Below are 19,180 nucleotides of genomic sequence, written 5' to 3' on the forward strand. Positions count from 1 at the left end.
TCGAAACAAGAGCCTCACACCATTCCGAGTCTCTGGGCTGTGAGCTCCTATCTTAAGGAATGGATCCGATGGGTATCTGAGGTCAGGGTGGTGCTGGCTTCAGGGCTGCACACAGCCCCAGAGCCCAGCTTCTGCCTCCTAAGTGGGCTGTGGGCTCCAGGAACCCAGCAGGGGACCCTAAGAGATGTCTGGAGCTTCTAGACCAAGGGCGGATGCTCTGGGGGTTTGCCAGCCAGGGACAATGACACACACAAATATTCAGTCACCTCCACTCTCAAGGTCATGGTCCCGCATGGGTCTGTTCATTCCAACATTCCCAGCCAATTCTGGCATTCCAGGCTCAGAGTGGGGAAACCCTCTTCTGAAGGTCTTCTCAACAGGTGAAGGGCCAGAGTGTGACCGCTGGGGACAGGACAAGTGGGTCATTGGGCCATGTCCACCCACTGGCACCGCCGACCCCCAGACACACAGGGTGCAAATAGCAGGCCAGACTCCTCGAGAATCCTCACAACACCCCAGCACACGAGAGCTGTTGTCACCCAGCCTGACAGATGGGCCAAGGGACAAGGGACATAGCCAGCATGTTGATACTGGGGCGGAGCTTCCATCCCTCTGGCTCTGAACCCACTGCGGCCCTCGGGCTGGAAAGGGTCTGTGGGCAGGTGAGAAAACAAGGAATTGCTTGTACTTAAAATCCAGGAGTTTTACAACAAAATCTAGCTCAGTCCCCTGAAACTGGGAGATCTGGCCTCATGGGGCCCATGTCCCTTTTGGCGGCACTTCTGCCCTTGGTTCTCTGCAGCTCCCCCGCCCCCGCCCTGAGGACAACAAGTTTGCCACCCTGATCCGTCCTCTTCAGGCCTCGCAAAGCCCCAAGCAGCGGGTCCATCCTTTCTGCTCCACGGGCTCACAAAGACGAAGGGGCATGCGGCACACACAGCACCCAGCCCTACCCCAACCAAGGGTACCTCACACGCACACACAGGCACATGTGCATACAACCTTTTAAAAAGCACAGAATGGGTCCTCAGCCTTGATCTGCTACTCAGCACGTGTGCCACACAAGAGCCCAAGGCCAGCGGGAGTACAGCCTCCAACACTCAACCTGTCAGGGCTCCTTCTCTTTGTTCAGGATCCCAGGTGCCCAGCTGCCTGCCAGCTTCTCTCTGGGTGATAACACTGGAGGAGACACTGCCACGCGGGCCCTCCTGGTGGGGGTCGACCACCAGCACCCTCCTCTCCAACACTTTCTTATGATTTGACAATTGCTGGGACCATAAGCGTTTAAAAACCCTGGCCCTGGGCTAGATGAGGTGGGACAGGTACATGGAGGCGGGTACCTAGGCACACCTGAGCTGGTTGCTCTGGGATTATTGGGGTGCAAATGGATCTTTCGCATCTTGCAGTCCCAAACATAAGAAGTGCCCCCCACCCCGACTCCTGCTGCCAGCCTCCTCTCCTCTCTCTGCAGCCTCACCCACAGCTCCATCTCCCTTCTCTTTCGAAGGTAGAGTGCATATATTTGCACAACTCATCAGGGAGGAAGTGTGTGTGCACTTTTTTCCTTTTTATTTTTCTCACATGCCCAGAAGAAGCTGTAACCATTCCCAATCTCAAGAGAAGCTGGCAGGAAAGGCAGAAAGGGGTAGCAGCTGACTATGTGAACCCATATGTGTGCATGTGTGTTTGCATGCCGAGGGGTGTGTGTGAGCACGCACGTGTGTGCCTGTGTATGCATGTGTGCACAAGAGCCACTAGTTATTCTGTGTTTTGACAAACACTAAGCTTACCCCTGACCTCAGGTCACACTAGGCGACATAGCTGGCTTGACCCAGGTCTCCTGGGAAGGCATGGCCAAGGGCCTGACCTGAGATCCAGTCAAAACTCAGCCTCTTACAGCACCTCAACCTAATACCCAGACAGAAAACATGTGGGTTAAAAGTCCCAACTGAGAGTGCCCACAGGTGTAAAAGCTGGTGATGAATCAATAGTTTAACCAGAAACCTGAAATATCTGTTTTCATGGGTGCCTCTGTCTTTCCTGGTGGTAAAAGCAAATTCAAGGCGAAAACTGGAAATTTCATCAAGAAGGAGCCCCAGTCTTCCCCATGTGGCACACAACAGGCGCTCAATAAAGACTACGTGGATGAGTGGCAGGTGCCAACTTGGGCTTCACAGGCACCGATTTCGGAAGGGAACTGATGATCATTTCTGCCATCCTTCCCCACCCAGTCCCCTTGGAAAAGCCAGTAACTGATTATAACAGCGGTTGTCAGCCAGGGACAATGTGCCTCTCAGAGGGCACCTGCCAAAGTCTGGAGACATTCTTGGTTGTTACAAGTTGGTGTGGGGAGGACAATCCTATTCCTGATCTCTAGAGGGTAGCGGCCAGGATGCTGGGTAAAATGCCAACACCAATGACAACTGTCCCCTTCGTCCCAGCAAGGAACTATCTGGCCCAGGCATCCTAGAGCCCAGGTTGACATTCCCCGGGATTCAAGTGTTACACACGCACAGCACACGTGCCACACAAACTGCCAGAAAATTGGGTTGTCCTATGAGTTTCTGAGTCTCTAGTGCCCAAGATTTTCGGGATCGGAAGAGAGATCAGAGAAGAGGAATCAGAGGCTCATGATGCCAATGTTTTTTTAAAAAAATAGCTCCCACATTAGACACTGCTGCAGGGGTGCAGGGCAGGGCTAGGGCAGGGGCACCTCCCAGGATCCTCCTGAAATACTGCCATCAGAACCAACAGCTGGTTATCGTCTGGCCCCACAATTCAGCCTGTCCAGAGAGCAGAGTGGGCACCTGTCTGCCCCCAAAAGTCTCAAGCGGAAGCTGAAGGAGAAAGGGGGTGATTTCTAATAGGCACAGAAGAACTAAAAAGAGGTCAAAGAATGCCAAGAAAAATGCAAATGTATGCCAGGAGGAATCCTTTCCTCAAAAGTCAGCACATCCGACTCCTCAGCGATCATCTCCGCTGGGCTGTCACTCGAGCTGGCTGTGTCTGATTCCAAGACCCCTGGCTCATTTACAAAACAGGTGTATTTTTTCAAGGGGTGTGTTCTGGAAACAGTGAATTCCCATCAGACAGCAGCCCTCACCCCTTGAGGCTCAGAAAAGATGGGGGCCCCTGGAGAGTCTGGGCAGTGTCTTGTCAAAGTCAAGATGATCCTCGAGCCCACCCAGTTTCCAGTCTCCTGGGGGCAAAGGAGATACTGCTGATCTCCAGCCCACAAGGTGAAGGTGGACCCCTACTCTGGGGCCCCCGTTCCATATTCAAGATGGTGTGTGCATTCCACGAGTACCTACATCTAAGCATTGACTGGGGGCCTGGGCAAAGCTTTTCATTGTCACTTCCCTGCATCACTAAATCGAGGGTATGAAACCTGGTTGTGAAATCTGGTGCCACTGAAGTCCACACCAGGGCCCAGCACTATTCAAGCCAGACTCTGGAGGGGAGGTCTCATCTTGAAAGACGGTAGAGTTTGTTTTTTTTTTTCAACCATCACGGTCTCCTTTTTCAGATGAGAGAGCTGAGGCCCAGAGGACTTAAGGGACTACCAAGGGCCATCTCTTCTTCTCTAGAAGAGGAGCCACCTGGACACTGCCCTTCAGCCCACCTCCAAATCCAGCTCTGACCTACTTGAACCCCCAACTCAGACCACGGGAAATGCACAGTGGCCACTGTCAACTTCTTTCCTTCCTTTCATCCTTCCTTCTTTTTGTATAAACTCCAGGCCTTAAAGGCTTCCTCATCAGACCATTTCCGGGAAACCTGATTAGCACTTGCAACAAACTGTTATATTATACCTGTGCTTTATAGACTGCTTTCCTCCCTGCCCTGGGCTTTCTTCCAGGAAGCAGGGGCTGTGTGTAAAAAATACACGGAACATGGTGACTAATGGGCCACCTCGGGGCCAGCTGGAGCAGGCCCGGGTTCCAGGCGCTAACCTCAAGGGTCCCTCTCGGATGCCGATGCGCAGCAGTCACAACAGGCAACGGACTTAACGGCCCCTCCGTGTCAGCCAAGATACCGTCAGGGCTAGTTAGCCCAAGAAGGCACAGAAATAAAAACCAATTTTTTAAAAAGTCTTGAACACAAAGGAAGAAGAATGGAATGTCTGACTGTGCCCAGCCCTCATAATGGATAAGTTCTGGCTGCCAACGCCGACCCCTGGTGGGACAGGGGGAGCTCCCAAAGGCAGCTTTACAGGAGGGGGAGAAATAAGGCACCACAGAGGGACGAGGCTCTCCAAACGTGTGTGAACATATTTTAATAATATCCTCGTGCATTTCATTAGCCTCCCGAGTTCACAAAGGGCCTTTGGAAGCAATCTGGTTTAGTGCAACTCAATTCCGCAAACGCTGGCTCTGGGCAGGTTCTCCTGGCATCTCGCTGGTCTGGCGCGGGGCAGCTGGGAGGGGTGGGGTGGGGGGGAGCAAGGCTTTCCATTCCAGGACTGGAGGGCAGGGAAGGGGGGGGGACCGGCAGATGGAAGGACCCACCACCAAAGCCAGCCAGCCTGCCCCAGCCTGGCCGGTCACGGGTTATTTTTACCTCTTGCGCTTCACTGTACAGGCTCAGGGGCCGAAAACTGTGGCAGCCGCCTGCGGAAACTGGCTTATGAGTCACCCAGTGACTGCCCTCGCCTTGGTGGCTGCTGCCTCTGGACTCCTGGTCCCAGCTGGAGGGCTGGCCCTTGCGGGGAAGGGCTGTGTGCCACCCCCGCCTGGGGTGACTAGGGGCAAAGACTGGGAATCTGAAGCTCAGAGAGGCAAGAGGTCCCCAAAAGGATGGGCGGGGGAAGTAGGTATAGGCTAGAAGGCAGTCCCCTGGGGGGTGGCAGTCAATTTACCACCTAGACCAAAGCCCACCTGGGTGGGCTATGGATGTTGGGACTTCAGGCTTATTCCCCTCTCAACTTCTCCGAGTGCAGGGCGAGTCAGCACCAAGCTTCAAACACTCCCCTCCCCACCCTAAATCTACCTACCCCTTTCGGAGCAAGGCAGTCCAAATACAGACAGCCCCAAACTTTGACTCATTTGTAACCACCGTCCCAGCCAGACTGAGCCAAGCTGTCCAGACAGAGGCTATTTATAGGTGCGTCGGGGACACAGACACTCACACAATGACACACACTCAGGATCCACGTCTCGCCAGCGCTGAGCCCTGGACTCAGAAACCTGGACACAAATCGTCCCCAGACCCTCAGAGAGACGCACACACTCAAAAGAGGCACCCAGACCCGGACACAGAGGGACCCAGAGACCAAGAAGACTCGGGTACACACTCCTGGGGCAGCCAGAGATACAGAGAGGGAAGCAGAGACCCAGACAGAGACACACAGTCACAGCACACTCCACGGACGGCACGGAAACCCACTCACACAGACCGAGACCCACAGCACCACGCACACTCCAGACACACACCCGGAGCTCCAGACACCGCGCAGGCCAGACAGTGTCTCACACGCCCGACTCCCCCCCTGCCCCCAAGCCAAAGTTGATAAAGAGCCGGCCTAATTGCTCCATTGCGACTGCCCCTTAGGGAAATAAAATGGAAACTTCACGGATCCACCCGCCCCAGCCCTCCCGCGCACGGCGCCCTGCCGCCCTCTGCGCCGCTCGGCCCCGGGTCCGAGTCCCGGCGGGCGGGGCGCGGGCAGCGGGGGCCGTGCCAGGCTCTCAGCGCCGCGGGACAAAGCCGGGCCGGCCGCCAGCTGCCGCGAGCCGGGAGGGCGCGCCCGGGGCGCGGCGGGCGCAGCCGGGGCGCAGGGCGCACAGCCCGAGGGGGCGCGCACGGCCCGGGCCCCCGCCCGCATCTGCATCTCGATTCGGGGTCCGAACCTGACGGGGCCTCCGGGGAGGGGGGCGCGGGGTCACTCACTGATCTCCATGCTCTGGAACAAAGAGCGTTTGCAGTTGCACGTGCAGGAGACATTGGGCTGCCCGGCGGCGGCGGCGGCGGCGGCGGTGCTGTTGACCCCCATCAAGCGGTGCATGGACGGCGCGGCGGCGCGGCGCGGGGCGCAGGAGGCTCGGGGGCGGCCGGGGGGGGCTCCGGCCGGCGCCCGGCGCTCGGGCCCCGCATGCAGGAGGCGCGCGGCGGGGAAGGCGCGCCCCGGCTCGCCGGGCTCCGGGGGCTGCCAAGTTACCCGGGCGCCGCGGGACTCACTGGTCGGGGCCGCGCTCCTCTGCGCCCCCCCCGGCTGCCCCTCCGCAGCCCCGGGGGCGTCCGCAGTGCCCGCGGGTGGCGTCCGGGAAATGGGCTGGCAGCCGGGGCGCGCGCTGCCGGCGGGCTGAGCCTCTGCTGCTAGCTTCCCCCAGCCTAGCGCCTCCGCCGCCGCCGCCTCCTCCTCATTCAAGTCCAAGGAGATCGGGTTTCGCTCCGAGACCGCGGTCGGAGGCAGGCAGACGGTCTGACGTCAGCGCTAGACGGGGCTGCCGGTTCCCACCGCGCGGGGGCCGGGGAGGGGGCGCGCGCTGCGCCAATCCCCGCCGAGGTTCTCCCGCACCCCCTCCCCGGGCCGCGGGGCGGGGTGACGGGGAAGGGGGCGGGCTCTTAAAGGGCCAGAGCAAGGCGGTCCGCGTAGACCCGGGACCCGCGCGGCAAAAGAAGGGTGCAGCGTCCCCTCCCAAACGGCGGTCAGTTTGGAAGCTCTGCCCCGCGCAGGCCAGTCCCGGGAGAGCGGGATTGGGTCCCAGCCTTTGTGGGTGCGTTCCGCCCAACCCGGGCCTCGGGGTCCTTGACCTAGGCTTTGGGGGGAAGCTTGTCCCCCTCCAAAGGAGCACGAGGTCCCTCGGACTCGGGGCAGGGGAAATTAGGGAAAGGCGGGGAGCCCTTCAGGTCATCCGTTACCTGATTTCGCAGTTAATTCCCCGATTCCAGATCTGGAGCTCCAAGAGGCCCCAAGCCCACTGCGCCCCCCGCGCAATTTATCTCGACCTAGAGGAGGTCGACTGGGGAAAACTAGAACTCCTGTAGACACGCCCCGGACTGACTGCTCGGAGAAACGCCCGGGAACCCTTGTCATGTAAATACGAGTCGGGGACTTGTACTGTCCCGGCCAGCGAGGCCCGGGGCGAATCCACACCCTAGGTCTGCTGCCCAAAGGTCCACTGGCCTGCGGTGGGCGAGGGGGAAGAAGCGGTTCCGGAGTTCTAAAGACGGGGGAGGAAGTGCGGAGGTGTACTTTTATTTCAAATTTTAATTACACAAGTGCTACAAGAACACATTCTCCTGGAATTAAAAAGATATTAAAATATTATGTAAGAGGCCCCCTCCCTGGTACATCTCCATCCTCTCAACAATTCGCTGTGTCCTCTCCTAGACCCTGCCCTGGAGTCTCTGTTTATTTAACAAGTACTTTCTACCTTGTGCCAGAAACTTACCAAACTAGAAGGCAATCTGACACCTACTCTGAGGGGCAGATGTATTATTATTCCCATTTTACAGACACGGAAAGTGGCGGGGTGGGGGTCTCATACAATGGTGGAGTTCTAAGCTGAACCCAGGTCAGACACCCTATCCCAAATATTTTTAGTTCTTGAAATATCCTCCACATATCCCTGTACTGCCTGGAATTTTCTTAATAGGCACAGACAACTTTTGCATTGCAGGGGGGGCGGGGAGGGAGCGGTCAGTGGTGGTGGGGGGAGGCTTAAAAGTTATGGAACCACAGCCGTATCTTGCACAACTCAGAGAAAGCCAGCCCAGGAAGCGGTGAGGTCTCTTCTGCAACTGGGCACAGTGATGCCTCTTGCTTTCTTAGCACAAGCTGGAAGCTTTTTCTAGAGGGTTCAAGCTCAGGGTGACTTACTGGTGAAGAAGCCAAGCTCAGGGCCCTGGAAGGGAAGGCCTGCTCGGGACTTACCATGGAGGGGACCCCTGTCACAGACTCAAAGCAGTCTCAGCCCCTCCCTTAAAGAAGAGCCAGTTCTCACCAACTCGCCTAAGGAAGGAGGGGGAAGGTCTTGCTGCAGTTTAACTTCAGCAGCTTGGAGGAAAAGCAGGAGAGTCTTGAGCATTCCTTGGGGGCAGGGCTGGGGAGGAGGGGGGAGTGAGAATGTTGTCCGGGCCTGGGAATGACCTTGAGCCCCGTTCACGTGTCAGGCCACAGGGGGTCACCAGCATTTCCCCTCCTTTCAGCCATTCCTTGAGTCATTCAAACAACAGACATTCCCTGAGCTGTAGCGAGCCCTGAGTGCCAGGAATTGGCTGAGGCCAGGAGTGGCTGTCTTTACCCTCCTGACGTCTCTTGCAGCTGATCTGGCCTGTCTGGCCACAAGAATCACACAGGTTGATTGTCTTGGAAATGGGGCAGCATTTTATACAATCCAGATTAAACCGCTGGCCGGCAAAAATAACCAGTTAATTCAGTGGATGAAAAAAACAAACCCACAATATCAACCTCTGGTTGATCTGTCTGGGACAATAGCACGGGGAACATTTAATGAGCACCTACACTGTGATCACACTGTTTTGATGGTGTCACTGGGGACGAGTTATTGGTCTCTGTCCTGGTTCCAAAGTGAGTTTTGCCTGGAGGCCTAATGCAGGGTGTCAGTGTGGTGGTGGCAACTGCAACTCCAAAGATGAGTGGGACACAGTCATGTGACCTCAGTGAGTACCTTCATCTCTCCGACCTCAGTTTCCTTCTCTTCAAAATGGGAATGCTAATAGTGTCTTTGCCTGGGGTGATCCAAAGAGGTGAAGGAGGCAGTGGCTTGGAAGTAGGTAAGAAGAGGGTTGAATATATATTAGCATGCATGCATGCTCAGTCGCTTCAGTCATGTCCGACTCTTTGCGACCCCATGGACTGTAGACCGCCAGGCTCCTCTGTCCATGGGATTCTCCAGGCAAGAATACTAGAGTGGGTAGCCATTTCCTTCTCCAGGGGATCTTCCCAATCCATGAATCAAACCCAGGTCTCCTGCATTGCAGGCAGATTCTTTACTGTCTGAGCCATCAGCAATCTATATATTAGCAGTTAGGCTAGTTAATCCTCATAGAATCTTGGGAGGGGAGGAACTGGTATGATATTGTTTTCTCTTTTACAGATGAGGGCATTGACAACTGGAAAGTCTTCCCACGATAACAGGGCCCCTGGCTGAGTAGGAAGCAGGAAGGGACAGAGGTGCTCTGGAAGAAGCATGCACCTGACTACCTACACTCATGGAAGTTCATGTGTGCGTGGGGCCCAGATCAATGTGAATGTCAGACCAACCATGAACAGCTTGTTGTATAAGTGTATCTTGTGCAGTATTTGGGACATACTTACACCAAACATTTATGTGTTGCTTATCTGAAATTTAAATTTAACTGGACGGCTTGTGTTTTTATTTGCTAAATCTGGCAACCCTATGTGTGCCAGGCACAGCCCTATGTGGTGCTGGGAATTCAGTGAGGAGGAAGGGCAGAGCCCACTGTTGGACCAGGCAGGGGATGAGATGATGTGGGCAGGGTGGGAGAACTTGCCCTCTTGGAAGCGGGAGGTGGCCCACCTCTGTGGGACCAGCCTGAATCTGTGGGAAGGAGACTGAAAGCTGGGGAAAGACTTTCCTTCCTTTGTGCCCCTCTTCAGTGCCAGGCACTGTGCTGGGTCTAGTAGACACAGGGCAGCTACCCAAACAAACTCCCGGGGCTTCCCAGGTGGCTTGGGGGTAAAGACTCCACCTTGCAATGCAAGGGCCTCCGGTTCAACCCCTGGTCTGGGAAGATCCCACATGCCACGGAGCAACTGAGCCCGAGCACCACAATTATTGAGCCTGTGCTCTAAAGCACGGGAGCCGAAACTATTGAGCCTACTTACCCCTGAGGCCACGCTTCGTAACGAGAGAAGCCACCGCAATGAGAAGCCTGCACACCACAACTAACAGTAGCCCCCACTCACCGCAACTAGAGAAAAGCTCACACAGCAACAAAGACCCAGCACGGCCATAAACAGAAAAACGAACTCCCCACCCTCATGTGACACTGTCAGGGGTGGACAAGAGAGACTATAGACAGGCGTGCAAACCCATAGCTAAACTAAGTTACATCAGACATGGTAACAATGAGACAGAGGTTGGGTTAGTGATCAGGATAGCCCACTCAGAGGAGGTGGAGTTTCATTCAACTCATCTTTATGGAGCATCTTCCTAGGGGCCTCCTGAGGCTCAGATGCTTGCAGGTGAGACAGACAACAGATTTGTAAACATATAAGTCCAGGCGATGGTTTCAGAGGGACAACAGTTGGAAAGGAGCAAAGGGACTCAGCCTGGATGCAGCTGGATCCCAAGGGGTCATGTGGCCCCTCTGCAGAGTAGGACAGCAGGGAAGGAGCCCCAGGCTGGGGGCAGCAGGTGCCCAGGCCAAAGTCCTTGGTGGAAGAGGAACTAAAGGAAATCTGGGACTTAGAACACATTTCCCAACCCAGTTACAGGTGGTGGGATTGTGAAATGAGTGTGTGTTCCCAGACAGCCGCTGGGCACAGGTGTTTCAGGACCTCCAAACAGCACATGCTGCTGTCTGCCCTGAGCAGGGGCTGGATCCACCACAAGGAGGTTTTCAGCTAGAAGCCATGTGTTCCAGGCCAGTAAAGGAGGCCTCACTCCCACTGCAGGGCTGGGCTTCGTGCACACAGCTTCACGGGTGTGCAACCCAGCCAGGTGCCAGTGTCTCATGCCTAGAAGGGCCCCATGCTTCGTTTGATGTTCTATGGTCACCATCTTGAAATTCTTCATAATTGATCATTTTTGAACAAAGGGCCCGGGAAATCCTGCAGACGTCCTGCTTAGGTGCCAGGCTCTTGTTGGCAGCCAGTCGGGGACCAAGGAAGCCAGCATGGGTTTTGGCTGTGGCTGAGGGTGGCTGGCTGTGTTCTGACTATGCCTGCTGGGGCCTGCTTTGACAGCGGACAAAGGGGACAAGGCAGATCCCAGCCTCTGCGGTCCAGCTCTGCCCTCTCACCTCCTGCCACCCCCAGGCCTGTGGGACAGAGCTGCCTTTTCAGAAGCAGTCTCCGACGGCGTGAAGTGGTTTAACCACTTCTACTCCCAACTCACCACCTTTGGAAACCCCTTCCGGGCTGAGTCACTTTTTCCCCCAGCTCCCTATCCCCTAGTCCTGCTGGTGGTTTAATGGGCCTGTTGATGTTCCCAAGTTAGCATTTTGGGACTTTGTATTTTTATGATTTTTTTGGTCTTGTTTTGCTTTTAAACACTAATAAGAGCATTTATTGGACACTGCCTGTGTGCCAGGACCTCTTCTGGCCACATCATATTTGTCCATTTAATCACTTGACAAATATGCATCAGGATCCTACAGGGAGCCAGGGCTCAGTTCTCTGGATCCCCATAGCAGTCCCATGAAGTATAAGCTAATGGCATTCTCATTGGGCAGGTGGGGACACTGAGGCTCCTGGACCCAGTGGGGAGGTGGAGCAGAATGTGAATTCAGGGACTTTGGCCCCAGAGCCTGTGGGCTGACCTCAGCAGGTGGTGTTTCTGCTCCCCTGCCCCATCCTCATTACCTCTGCCTGGGTCTGCCCTGCCTTTCCCACTGAACTGGGTCACCACGGCTCCCTGGGCTTTATACAGGCTTCCTTTGCCTGATGCTGAAATCCCACTTAGATGAACTTTGCAGCCCACATCTACTCACTGAAGACACGTTTAATCTGCCCTTAAGCAGGGCAGGAACAGGATTTCATAGGATAGGGGTCCAGGGAGTGTTTCAAGGCCTCAGCACAGTGACCAGCAACATTGGACACGTGTTTACATGTTCACTGTCTGGTAACTGTTCACTGTTCACTGGCAATGCCATAAGGGCAGGACATTTTGGCTTGTCCCCCATGTGACTCCAGTGAGTTCATTGGTCAGGGTCTGGCATGCAGTGGGCAGCTGGCAAACCTCTGCAGAGTAAATGAACATTATCTGCACCTGTGGGGCTTCCCAGGTGGCACTAGGTAAAGAATCCACCTGCCAATGCAGGAGACTAGACTCGGGTTTGACCCCTGAGTTAGGAAGATCCCCTGGAGGAAGGCATGGCAACCCACTTTCAATATTCTTGCCTGGAGAATCCCACGAACAGAGGAGCCTAGAGGACCACAAAGAGTCGGACATGACTGAATCGACTTAGCTTGCATGCACGCACCTGCGTATGTAAACAGATAAGTCACACTTGAGGCCCCCTTCCTGACAGGCTGTGTCCTCAGCTTGCTCACTCCCAATCTCCTTTTGCCCACCTACTAACAAGCTTCTAACTTAGTATCCGGAAGCCAGAAACCTGGCTTGTGCTCACCAAGAAAGAGTGCTCGCCTGGTACCAGAGCCAGATGTGGTAACCATAAAGATGTGAAGGGACTTCCTTTAAGGACTGCCTTCCAATGAGGGGGCACGGGTTCAATCCCTGGTTGTGAAACTAAGACTCCACATTCCACAAGGCAACTAAGCCCAAGTGTGATAGCTACTGAGTCTGCATGCTCTGGAGCCTGTGCACTACAACTAGAGACAAACCCCAGGTCTCAACGAAGATCCTGCATGCCACGATTAAGACTTGATACAGTCAAATAAAAAAAAATAAAGATTAAAAAAAAAGATGCGAGGAGCATGTGTGCGTATCTGTGTGGTCTGTGTGTCGTGCATTTGCTGCACATGTGTGGGGTGTATCCCTGTGCATACTTGTGCTGGGAGGAGTATGTGCGTGTTGTGTGTTTTGTTGGTTGTGCTTTGTGTGCTTAGCTGCTGATATAGGAGTTCAGCTCCTGGACAGATGTCACATCATTGAGCTCTCAAGCAACAAGTCAAAGGAGCCCTGCTAAATTGGTCACAGATAACTAGAGGAGTCACTTCTTTCTCTCCCGTCCAGTTTCTCATTTCCCACAGGGAACTAGTTTCCATAGAGAAGGCAGGGCTTTGGGACCAAGGCAAGGAGATGAGGTGTGGGCTTGAAGGAAAGGACAGAAGGAAACATTTGAGTTAAATTGGGTCTTCTGATAGGTGGGTAAACTGAGGCCCAGACAGGGACATGACTTGGCTAAGGGCAAGCTGCTGGAGCAAGGCCAGGTTGAGCCAGCATCCTGCTCCCAACTCCCGGCCCTGCAGAACCTTTGGTTACCTTAAATAGCTTAGTATACAGACTTTCCTGATGTAGGCTGTGCCTGAGAGGGGTTTGGAAGATTCCAGATGTTCAACTCATGTCTGAAACACTTCCAGAAAGAACTGTTTGTCATTCAAGTTGATTTCATCCAGAAATACCGGAGCAGAAATGTTCTGTGTCTCTGTTCTCAAGAGCGATACATTTTACTGTTGTCAGGAGTGATTAATAATGTAAACCTGTGATGCTTGGTGGCATAAAAAGCCTTTGTGCCAGGTTGGGTGGTGGCTCTCTGCTGCTGGGTTTGGGGGGTGGGGGCTGGTGAAGAAGGAAGCAGGTATGAGGGTACCGGCCAGGCTGGTTGCAGAGGGTGCCGGGAAGACTGTGTCTGCCTGGCTTGGCTGGGCTGATGATGGGCACCCTACCTGGCACACAGTGACCATGCCAAAAGGTGCCTATGGCAAGCCAGGCTCTGCCTGGGCAGAGTTTACCCTCTGGGGGCTCAATTATTCAGTGTTTCATTCCACAAGGACTGGACTCTGCATGCCCCAAAACTGGGGTCACATTAAGTATAGGCCACCGCTGCTAACTGCAAGGTCTTGATTGGGAACATTACTTAATGAATTCAGGCCTCAGTTTCCTGACCTTTAAAATGGAGACCATCAAGGAACTTATAGCACTATTGGGAGGATTAAATATGAAAACTCCTAGGCTTGACTGGGAAGAGGCTCTTGAAAAAAGTTAATTATTATTATTTTTTTAATGTGGACCATTTTTTTTGTCTTTACTGAGAATTTCTTACAATATTGCTTTTGTTTTATGATTTGGGGGGGGGGGCATTTGACCACAAGGCATGTGGGATCTTAGCTCCCCGACCAGGGATCATACCCATACCCCTTGCATTGGAAGGCAAAGTCTTAACCCCTGGACTGCCAGGGAAGTCCCACAAGGTTAATTGTTGTTATTATTTCATGTTCTGTGCTGCAGGAACTCCCTGTTCCATACAAAATCCCAGTGAACCTTATAATACCCTCCTTCCCTTTGGAGAAGTTAGCCCAAATTGTAATTTTTAAATGAATTTGTGAGTTGCTTTGTTCAGTGTCTCTCGCTGGACTGTCCCTGCATGTCCCCCATGTTTGGTCCCAGGAAGGGCTGCTCAGAGGTCCCCAAGACCTCCAGAACACCAGACAGGAAGCGCTGGAATCCAGAGGAATGGGGCATCATGATACCCCAATAGCCCTCCACCACCCAAGGATGTGGCACCCAGAAAATGCTCTAAGCCTTTCATTTGCAGACCCTTTGCTGGAGCTAGAGACAGAACCTCTTCACCTCTGCACAGGGAGCCCTGGGCTCAGACACATGCCTTAGGAACACAATGCTGGCTTCAGAGGTGATGAAACTGGCACAGTACTTTTGAAAGAGGTGTGGGTTACACATATCTTGTTCTTTGCTGTATTCACAGCAGGAACTGGCAGGTATAATGGCTCACTACATACCTGTTGAATGAATGTATGCAAGATAATTTTGCAATATGCATCAGGCCTTAAAGGATGAATGTCCTCACCCTCTGGTTCCATTTCTACAACATATTTTAAGGAAATAATCAGAGAACTTGATCCTATTTATTTTCATTTGGAAAAGCAAAATTCAATGAAAGTAAGAAAAAAATATAAGGGATTGGTTGAATCAGGAAGGTCAAACATAATACAACTGTTTAAAACATGCTTTCAAAGATTATTTGACAATATAGAAAGAAGTCCTTCATAAAGTAAATTTTAAAATGGGCTTCAGAACTGATCACAGTTTTGCACGAATAAAATTATATTATTAGAAAAAAAGACTAAATGATACATGCCAAAATGTTAACAGCAGCTAGTTTTATGTAATGGATTAAGTGAAATTAACATTTCTCTTATATAATTTGCTGCATTCTTTACAATGAATGTTATTTTTTTAAAAAACATTTAAAGGTTACTTGAAAGTGCCTCTGAGCCACATGCACGTCTTCTCCGGTGCGGCTCCTTTAACTCCAGTTAAGACGCGGAAGAGGCGGGGGTGCCAGACACCGCTGACGTCAGAAGCAGCCCGAAATGACACAGCGGATGATCCAATCCCAAGTTTGTATTCTGGGAGCAGCTATTCGATTGGACACAAGTGCGGGCGGCCTTGCCCAATGGCGGAAGAGGGGCAGGAGCCGGGTGGCCGCGTGGGTTTTAAATCCACGTGGTGGCAGAAGGGAAGGGCGGTGGCGGCGACTGCGCCTTAGGGGACAGAACACTTTACCCTGGAGTGTGTGCATGGGTGCCTCCCTCCATGCTTCCTGCGTCGTGGGCTAGGTGCTCAGCCTCACCGCAGCTGTCTGTATCAGCAGGTACCTTATCTTGTGAGTATCCAGTGACATTCGTTCACTGGACTGATGTTTGATACCATCTACCGTGTTGCAAGGCAGGGCCCACGAGAGACACCCAGAGAATCCACTCTTCTGTGTAACTTCCAGAAGTGGTTTATCGCTACCTCCATGCTGCTCTTCTCCATAGCTCTTACTCTGCTCCTCTAAAAAGATGTGAGCTTCACGGGACAGTGCGTGATAAGAGGAGATACCCTGTGCCTTGTGAAGGGTCCACTCCATGTTCATGTTCAGGCTGTACTTGTGGAATAATTAGTTCAAAGACCAGTTTTTAGCACAGTGCTTGCCACGTAGTACGTTTGACAAATAGTAGCTATTTGTGGAATAAAGAACAATTGATTTTAGCATTGATTAAATGACTATTAAATGTGTTCTGGGCACTAGCTGTGTATTATTTCATTTAATGGTTACAAAATGACATGTCTTATGTAATTTAATAGTCATTAAAAAAAAAAGTAGGTTAAATATCATTATTATTCCCGTTCAACAGATATGGAAAACCAAGGCAATGGGAGGCCAGGTATTTTCTAAGATCCTATAGCTAGGTGGTGATAGGGTTAGATTCAAGAGGCCCTGATCTTAACCACTGTGCCATCCCAATATTTATCCAGTACTTGTCTTTCTTTCCTAAGAAAATTCTCATGAATCATCCCTGTGCTGATGGGAATCCAGAGAAAAGAGGAAGTAGGAATTAGGTGGGCGTGGCATAGCCAGGTGAACTGGCATCCTGCCGTGCCCAGAATAGCCCAGCTTTGCTGTGCAGCAGAGGTCAGAGAGGGGTGAACAGAGAGGCTGCCTTTGGGGCATGTCAGGCCCTGTGCTGGGCTGGGCCATGGGTACATTGATGAACATGACAGACCCTCATGGGGCTGGTAGTCTAAACCAGCAACCACTAAATGGTGACCTTTGGGCAGTCTGCAGAAGTGCTTTAGGTCTTGCCTGCCTAATGTTTGTTACAATTTCTCTCTATTGTATCACATGTGTCTGCCTTTATTAACATGTCCCTACCAGCACCTGAGTATCTCTAGCCCCTTGTTTAACCATGAAGGCAGGCCCCAGGTGAGGCCCGGCACCTGAAGATCAGCCTCCTTGGGCTGGCACTCAGGTGAGAATTTCCACCTTGAGCCCTGAAGTTCTGCACCTCCCAAAGCTAAAAGGCCCTCCACTGGCTCCTGAGGTTGTGCAGCCCTCAGCTGGAACTTCTGAAAACTCCGGCAGTGGATGCCTACGCTGGCTTAGTTAACCCTGGATTTGAACCCCAGCTTCACTGCCAACCAGCTGAGTGATGCTCAGCCATAACAACCTGCTTCTGTTTCCTCTTCTGCAAAATGGGGATAACAATAATCCCTGGTCACAGGGTTATTGTGAAGAGTCAGATGATGCCGGGAAGGTGCTTGGCACTCAGTGGCTGCTGATCTTTCTTTAGGAGGAACTGGCACCGGCAGGAAGTTCTTCCTTATATCAAGCCGAGCTCAGTTGCTCTATAACTTCCTTAACTTCCTGCTTCTGACACCAAATGTGTGCTCCTCTTTCCATGGAACAGTCCATCAGAAATCAAGGATCCATATACACATCACAGCTTCCCATTCAAGATGTGCTACATAATTTGTGGAGCCCAGTGCAAATTAAAAATGTAGGGCCCCTGGTTCAAAAATTAGTAAGAGTGTCAAGGGGATGACTGCAGAGTTCAAAAACTCCTTCTAACCACTCCTTCACACCCCATGGAGTGGGCCCTGCTCCCATGGGTGGTCCCCAGTCCTGTAATGGCCTGCAGATCTGCATGTTGCAATAGGAGGTCTGCCTGGACCAGGACAGAGTGAGGAGAGCTTCCAGCTGCGCCCAGGGGAAGGCACCCACAAGCATGGTCTCTACTTCCTTGGGAGTCCTGGTTCACAGATCTTACCCAGCTACCTGCCCTACATTAATCTGCTGGCTCTCCACACTTGACTTTCTGTCTGTTATGACAGAACATATATTTAGAGCAAAGTGCACAGATCCAAAGTCTATAGCTGAATGACCTTTTAAGTTGTGTACACCTATGTAACCACTGGCTTCTCCAGTGGCCCAGTGGTAAAGAATCTGTAGGAGACGGGAGTTCAACCCCTGATCTGAGATGATCCCCGGAGGAGGGCATGGCAACCCACTCTAGTATTCTTGCCTGGGAAATTCCGTGGACAGAAGAGCCTGGTGGGTACAGTCCAAGGGGTTGCAAAGAGTTGGACTCGACTTAGAGACTGAGCATGCAAACTCATGTAACCACCACCCACCAGTCCAGAAAGTTCCCTTCAGTCCCATCCCGGTTACCACCCATCCCACACTGTTGCAGAGGTAGCGGTCGTTCTACCTTCTTCCTCTGAGGATATGCTTCACTTGTTTTCAGACACCATATAAACAGGATCCTACAGTACACACTCTTGTGTCTGACCTTTTCATTCATCATTAAGTCTGGGAGCCTCATCCTCATTGGTGTAATCGTGGTTTGTTCCTTTTCATTGCTCTGTAGCAGTTGTAACGCACCATGGTTCTCAGGTTGATTCTCCTGTTCATTTTGGTTGCTTTCAGCTGTTGGCGTTACAGGCAGGGCTGCTGTGGGGAACTGGAACTGTCTCGGTGTGCTCACCGCACACGTGCACTCATTAACCTGGGGTCATTGCCAGGAGTGGGGATGTGGGTCAGAGGTGGGCCTGTGTTTATTGCCAAACAGTCTCCTGAGCTGGTTGTACCAATGTGTACTCCCAGCAGCAGTCACGTGAGTCTTGCTGGGATTTCACAGCCTCGCCGACACTCCACATTGCCGCTGTTTTAATTGCACTCTCCTAGTGACGTCACGCTTGACTTTTGGAACTGACCTAAGGAAGTTGAGTGCCAGAACTCACAGTTGCTGTTCCTTTCTGACCACCGACATTGAACCCTGGACGTTCACACACCCGCCCCAGAGCTCTCCTCCCCCTTGGGATCACTTGCAGATTTCACAAGCATGAACTTCATCTGAGTGACTGTTGAGACTCTGAACAGGACAGATCTCAGAGCAGGGAAAGCCCCGGCTTCTTCCTGGACACTCCTCTCCCCAACTGGGTCTTAAGTCCTTGATCTCTCCCAACATGATCTTCATTTCCACATCTTGAACAGAAAGGTATCCAATCTTTTTAAAGTCATACAAACTATTGAAGAACATCTTTGAGGGAGTGGAGGGGTTCAGATCAGATGTTAAATGTACACAGTGATTGTAGGTTGCAGCCAAATGTGTGAATGATTGTGTGTGTGCTCAATTGCTCAGTTGTGTCCTACTCTTTGCCACCCACTGGACTGTAGCCTGCCAGGCTCCATAGTCCATGGGATTTCCCAGGCAAGAATACTGGAGCAGGTTGCCATTTCCTCCTCCAGGGGATCTTCCTGACCCAGGGTATGAATGATTAAAATATGCAAAAGAATGCATCTCAGAAACACAACAACAATTACTCTTAATCCTTATAGCACATTCACTGTGGGAGGCCCTGTGCTGGGGGCTTTACACCTGTACCATATCAATGTGAGCTTTCCAACAGCCCAGGGAGGTTGATTTAATTTTTTAATTAATTTTTATTTTTTTAAATTAAAAACTGTTTTATTGGAGTACAGCTGCTTTGCAATGTTGTGTTAGTTTCTGCTGTGCAGCAAAGTGAATCAATTATACATAAAAATATACCAACTCTTTTTT

At 52.3% G+C, this 19,180-nt stretch overlaps 1 protein-coding gene across 3 annotated transcripts in view; it reads right to left on the minus strand.

Annotated features, from left to right (window-relative positions):
* Nucleotides 1-7,051, minus strand: part of PMEPA1 (prostate transmembrane protein, androgen induced 1) — a 57,967-nt gene extending 50,916 nt beyond the window's left edge. Inside the window, exon 1 of one of the 3 annotated variants that reach the window (XM_055434346.2) lies at nucleotides 6,862-7,051. In XM_055434346.2, the coding sequence (XP_055290321.2) occupies nucleotides 6,862-7,036 (175 nt within the window). In that variant the 5' untranslated portion in view covers nucleotides 7,037-7,051. Of the gene's footprint in view, nucleotides 1-5,849; nucleotides 6,367-6,861 lie in introns of those variants that run through there. The other 2 variants (XM_055434354.2, XM_055434360.2) reach the window with 2 other exon arrangements.
* Nucleotides 7,052-19,180: the final 12,129 nt, after the last annotated feature.

The sequence above is a fragment of the Moschus berezovskii genome, chromosome 15 (assembly GCF_049115385.1).
Source record: "Moschus berezovskii isolate FMDL1 chromosome 15, NW_MosBer_1.0, whole genome shotgun sequence".
In the NCBI taxonomy this organism is placed as follows: domain Eukaryota; kingdom Metazoa; phylum Chordata; class Mammalia; order Artiodactyla; family Moschidae; genus Moschus; species Moschus berezovskii.